The sequence below is a fragment of the Myotis brandtii genome, unplaced genomic scaffold, assembly GCF_000412655.1.
Source record: "Myotis brandtii unplaced genomic scaffold, ASM41265v1 scaffold488, whole genome shotgun sequence".
Classification (NCBI taxonomy): domain Eukaryota; kingdom Metazoa; phylum Chordata; class Mammalia; order Chiroptera; family Vespertilionidae; genus Myotis; species Myotis brandtii.
The window spans coordinates 1,903,362-1,909,485 of record NW_005368638.1 but is presented as its reverse complement, the minus strand read 5'-3'; the positions used below and the strand labels follow the sequence as shown (position 1 = coordinate 1,909,485).

At 60.6% G+C, this 6,124-nt stretch overlaps 1 protein-coding gene across 1 annotated transcript in view; it reads right to left on the bottom strand.

Annotated features, from left to right (window-relative positions):
- Positions 1–6,124, bottom strand: part of GLI2 (GLI family zinc finger 2) — a 250,336-nt gene that overhangs the window by 3,483 nt on the left and 240,729 nt on the right. Inside the window, exons 12-15 of the mRNA XM_014547887.1 lie at positions 5,042–5,206; positions 3,282–3,563; positions 1,527–1,863; positions 3–94 (exon numbers count right to left, since the gene is read on the bottom strand). Coding sequence (XP_014403373.1) covers positions 3–94; positions 1,527–1,863; positions 3,282–3,563; positions 5,042–5,206 — 876 coding nt within the window. The remainder of the gene's footprint in view (positions 1–2; positions 95–1,526; positions 1,864–3,281; positions 3,564–5,041; positions 5,207–6,124) is intronic.

Sequence of the window (6,124 nt, the reverse complement as noted above, 5' to 3'; positions counted from 1 at the left end):
ACCTCGCTGGCAGACAGCTCAGACAGCCGGGGGTTGGGCAGCAGCCCCAGCGGCCTGCCACCCCCACCGCAGCTGAAGTTTTCCAGGATGGAGCCTGTGGGGAAGGAAAGAGGTCAGCACGTGGTGGTGGGAGCGGTGCCCTGCCCGCCGGGACCAGGCCAAGGCTGCAGCCCGGAGCCCTAGGACCCGGTCTGGAGCCCAGCAGGCACTCAGCCCATGGTTTCTGGTGGAAGCGGTAAGGAGCAGAGGTGGGCGAACGTGGCCCTCCTTGCAGAGCGTGGGCAGCAGAGTCAGGGCCGGATGCCGCGTGGCTCTCCCACTGTCCGGCTGGCCCTGAGTTCCCATCCAGCTGGCGCTCTGCATTCCCAGCTGTGGACGGTGTCCTCGCCGTGGACTGAGCTCTGGAGAAGAGCCCAGGAGGGCCTGGCCCTCACCCTCTGGGGAGGCTGCCAGCCAGGCTCCTGGGGCAGGGCTGACTGAGAGAGCAGGCTGCTATAGGGAGGGCTGAGACCCATGCCCACGGGAGGGAGAAAAGGAGCAGGGGGCAGGGAGAAATGAGCAGTGACAGGCCCGGCGGCAGCCTTGGCGGACCCCTGGGGAGCTCTGGGCTTCAAACAGCCCTTACACTCTGGCAGTGATCGGTCCCTGGATGGAGGCCACCCTGGGAAGGGTGACCTTGGTGAGGCAGCTGTCAGCGGCCCAGGCGATCTCTGCAGGAGGCAGAGAGTTGAAGGCCATCTGCTAGCAGTTCCTTCACAGCTGAGTCAACAAGTCCTTGCTTAGGGAAGAGCTGGTGGTGCATCCCCGTGTTCGCGTCCCACTAGCCCACACTGTGGCCCACACTGGCCGTCAGTCCCCGAGGGAGCCTGGAGGGTAAGTGCCCCAGTGGCTGGTGCATTGCTTGGCACAGGGTCAGCACCCAAGAAGTGCTTGGTGAAACAGCCTTCCATCTCAAAACTTGGCCAACACCTCCTGAGGCTGAACACAGGGCTGCCTCCTACAGGAAGTCCTCCCCTAGTGACAATGCTTTCTCTCTCCCCCACACAGCTCTACCTCCGTGCTGTTTGGCTCATTCTGCAGGTGACTGTGCATCTGGTGGCATGGCCTTCAACTGAATGCTCCTTCTAACCACAGGGAGTGAGACTCTATCACTCCTGCCCAGGGCCTTTGCCACGGTGCCCACACAGGTGCCTGATAAGTGGCCGAATGAATCATGAGACGAGGATGATGTGAGCAGGGTGTGCCTGTTTTTAGGGGGTTGTAGGGTGCAGCATGGTGTAGTTGAAAGAGCATGGGCTCTGCAGCCACTCAAGCCTGGGCTAAGTCTCAGCTCTGCCATTGGTTTAAGTGAGGCCCTTTCATCTCTGTGAGCCTCAGTTTCCTAGTCTGTGCAATGGGCTGGTAAGATCCATCCTATTGTGGCCAGTGAGAGGACACATAGCGCTTGATGGGCATGAACCCGGTGGGTGCTGCCCCAGGCTCTGTCCCCCTCTCCCCCCAGCCCACACACCAGGACCCCCACTCACCACTTCCCGGGAGGGGAGGCAGCTTGGGGTTCCGGGGGTGTGGAGCTGGCCCGGCCCACGAGCAGGAATCTTTAAGTGACTTGAGCTTCTCCTTCTTGAGCTGCTCTAGCCTGTGCATGGCGGTCATGTGTTGGCGCAGCTGCAGGCCGCCGGCGGAAGGGGCGGCCAGGGCTGAGGTGTCGGCCCCCGGGGGCGTGTCATCCAGCGCTGTCAGGTCTCCCAAGCTTCCAGGCCCCGTCCCCGGCAGGTCCACCCCGCTGTCATTGTTGGGGGCGCTGCCCAAGGGAGAGGGCTCGCTGCTGCAGGATGACTGGGCCCCAGGGCTGGCCTGGCACAGCTGTAGAGGACGGGGTGAGGTCAGATCGGCGGTGTGAGGACCACCTGGCCTGCGCCCAGGACTGCACCCACAAGGCACCCTTGCACACCCAGGGGCGGGAAGGAAGCTGCCCTGTGAGGACCGTTCGAATAATATCTTCTCTCAACCTTGGCCTCCCCAGCTACAAGATGGACCTGAACTGCCCTCAGGACAGAGTCGGTGGGTGGAAGGGACTCATCGGCGTGGAGAGGACACCAGTAACTGTCAGCCGCCTTGCCCCGCACCGTCCCTGTGCTCAGCCCACCCTCACTCATGCCAGCCCGCCCCACCCCACTCGGAGCTGGCGAGTCGTCAACAGGTGGACACCTTGAAGCTGTGCCCACAGAAGCTGCCGGAGCCGCGTGAAGTTGACATGAAAGGCACTTGAGCATTCCCAACAACCGCGATGTGCACGATGAAGGACGGGGAGCGTGTTCGGAAGGGAAAGGACAGGCGGGAGGGGGCCTGTCCAAGGGCCATCCCAGCAGCCCTCGCTGTGGGCCGGGGCAGAGGGGCTGGGAGCTCATGGCGCATGACAATGCAGAACCCACGGAACCCGGACCTGAGCCCCAGCGAGGCTGACGCTGGAGGAGCACCTCTGGGCTCGTTTCTAGGCTGATTGCTCCCAAATTCCAGACTTTTCTTTGGGAAGCAGCAAAGCTCCATCCTGTCCAGGCACCACCCACGTTCCTCAGCTCACTCCACACCTTCTGTAGGTCAGTCCTCTGTCCGCTGCAGCCCTAACCCTCACCTCCACTCTGCCTGTCCCTCACGCGGGGAGGTCCCCACTGCTTGCTCCTGGGCCTGTCAGCTTGACTCTTGCTGCCAGCCTTGCCTGTTCCAATGGTCCTACCTGCCGTCTACCTATCCAAACCCACCTTCCCCTGGACAGGCCCCCAGCCCACCCTCACTCATGCCAGCCCACCCCGCCCCCTCAGGCTCACCTCAGTAACGTCTATCCTTGGGGGAGGTACAGTCGGGGAAAAGAGGTGGAGACAAAGAACAGGTGGTTAGAACAAAAGGAGTGGAGGCCAGAGGGGTGAGGATGCAGACAGGACAGCAGGCAGGGAGCCTGAGGCGGCTCTGGTGCTGGTTAGAAGGCAGACACCGGGAGCCACTCCGCCCCTCGCAGACTGGCACGTGGGGGCAGGCACTCCCGTCTCCCACAGCCTGCCCAGCACCACGGGACCTGCCACAGAGCTTCTGTGAGGCCCACGGTGGTGAAGGTAGGACATTCGAGCTGGAGAAAGGAGGCACAACGTGGGGTGCTTGGAGAGGGGGCCTGGGAGGGCCCCCAGCGGCAGGTGGGGTGCTGGACCCAGGCGGTGCTCTGGAATGGGCCTGGCCTGCTGGGCGTGGCTTCCTGGGGGACGGGGCCTCCACTGCCCAACTCTGCTTACCCCGGAGCTCTCGGTCTTGATGGCTTTGACGTGCAGGCAGTCCTCAGCGGACTGGCTGGTGCTGCTGGCCTCGGCGCTCTCCTCGGAGCGCTGGCCGCCGGGCTCAGTGCCGGCCTCAGGGTCCCCATTCTCCTTGAGCAACAGGGCGCGGAGGTGCACGTCGTTGCGCTGCTTCTTGGTGACGTGAGCGTCTGGGCCGTGCACGGTTTTCACGTGCTTCCGGAGAGAGCTGGGGTCCGTGTAGCGCTTGGTGCAGCCTGGGATCTTGCAGATGTAGGGTTTCTGGGAGAGAAGCAGGCGGCATTACGGACGGGCCACGAAGGCACTCGACATGGGCGCACTCCCCTCCGGAAGCCATGCCGCCTCCCGTGGCAGAGCCCGGCTGCCACTGCTGGAAGGCGCGCCCCGTTTGCAGCCATGCCATCTGGATGGAAGGGGCCTGCCCTGCCAGCCTGTGTGCACGTTTCCGGCAGGTGAGCATGTGGCTAAGGGAGCCCCCGTCACTCGCTGGGGACAGAGATCAGAGACTGGAGGGAGGGGACAGAGCCTGGTGTGACCATCCCGCCTCCCTGACCAGGGCACGGGGACTTTGGACATCAGGATGAGGGTGACACTTCCCTGTGCCCGTGAGGCAGCGCTAGAGCCCAGGCTCTCTGAGGAGGAGAAGACGGGTCAGAGGCAGAGGAACTGGCCCAAAGCTGCCCGGCAATGGGATGAGAACCAGGGTTTCTGAACCTCAGTCCTGAGCTCATATACGTGCACACTCTACACCCACATACATACATGCACATTTATATGTGTACACACATGTCTACACACAGGCACATACCCAATACATACAGGCACACACATATACACATGCAGGAGTACACATGCTTACAAACACATCTACATGCACATATACATATAAAGCACACACACATACCTACATGTGTACATACTTACAAATTCACACCCACATCCTTCCCCACACATAATGCATACACATGTACAACCACACCCACATGCATACCCGTATTAACACAGGCATACACACAGGCACACAGTCACACACAGGCACACACCCCTCTTCAAGGCCAGCTCATCTGTAGAGACTGAGGGGTTCAGATACCTCTGGGAAGTCCTCTAACTTCTTACAAGCATTGGAGCAAGTCCCTTAGGGGTTCAAAATCTAGCTAAGCCCTGGCTGGTTTGGTTCAGTGGATAGAGCGTCAGCCCGTGGACTGAAGGATCCCATGTTTGATTCCCGGTCAGGGCACATGCCCAAGTTTCGGGCTCCATCCCCAGTAGGGGGCGTGCAGGAACCAACCAATCAATGATTCTCTCTCATCATTGATGTTTCTATCTCTCTCCCTCTCCCTTCCTCTCTAAAATCAATAAAAACGTATTTAAAAAAATGTATCTAAGCTTTTAGAAATGTCCGGAGTCTCCCTGAGTGACAGCATTTGATCAGCAGGGCAGGGCCCGGGAGGTGGGCAGAGCGGACGCCATGGGCTCCCGCCCGCTTCCCTCCCAGGGCTCTCGCCCCTGCCAGGGCTCTGGCTCCCGGGGGAGACAAAGGCTGCCCCGTGTCCCTCACAGGCCAAGCGGGACTGGCAGCACTAGCAGGTAAGCCTGGCCTCACCAGCTGCCCAGGCCCTGTGTGCTGAGCTGACAGCTCAGTGGGGAGAGGGCACCTGGCACCTGGCCTCCAGTCGTCTAGAGGACACGGGGTGATGCGTGTGCACGCGTGCCCGCGGGGCCGGAGCAGCTGGCGGTACCTCGTTGGAGTGGGTGCGGTTCTGGTGCTTGGCGCGGTCCGAGGCGTTGGAGAAGGCTTTGTTGCAGCCCTCGTGCTCGCACACGTACGGCTTCTCCCCGGTGTGGGACCGCAGGTGCGTCTTCAGGTTCTCCAGGCGCGAGTAGGCCTTCGAGCAGCCCTCGAACTGGGAAGAGGAGGGTTTGGTGAGTGAGGGCGCCCCGGACCCAACGCGGGAGCCTGGCCTTGGGCCAGACACGCTCCCAGTCCCGTCTGCTCCTCCCCGCAGTGCAGCCAGGAGCATGAACTCAGCAGGAACACCTACCCTCCCTTCTGATTAGGGAACTGACACCTGGCATTTCTGGGAAACTTGGCCGGGACTGAGACGTACAGAGGGATGACAGCCGCTGCCCGCCAGGGACAGCCCGCTGACCCCAGCTACGTCTCATTCTGCTGGCGCTGCAGACGTTCTTTTTTAAACCCCAATCGGGAATGTGGCGTTACTTAGTTATGTTTCTGCTTGTTAAAACCAACAGCACATTGTGAGACCATCAGCAAAAACTCTTTCAATTGTTATTTTTAACTACTTCCCAATGCCCCTCCCTGATTAGAACTGTTCTGTGCATCGAATGTGCTGAGAATAAACTCCAGAGTCCTCGTGGCCTCGCCCTCGCTCTGGCCACCTCCATCTCCTCAGGTCCTTGAGCCCACTGGCTTCTTCCGGGCTGGGCCCTGGCACACAGTCCCCTTTGGCCAGACCCTCCCCCCGCTCCCCCTGGCCCTGGACTGGCTCACTGCCTCTCCATCTTGTAGGTCTTCCCCGCGAGCACTTCTCTGAGATTCTTAATCATGCTAACCAGCCTCCCCCTTTAAGCTCCCTCACACAATTTAGGACGATCTTAATCGCCCTGTGACCTGGCTCCCCACTAGGGCAAACACTCCACGACCACAGTTTCCTTTTAGGTCTTGTTCATTTCTGTGTCCCTAGTACTTAGTGCCAAATGAAAGGAACGCCTTGGGAAGGAAGGGAGGAAGGAGGGAGGGAAGGAGGGAGGGAATGAGGGAAGGAAGGGAAGAAGGAAGGAAGGAAGGAAGGAAGGAAGGA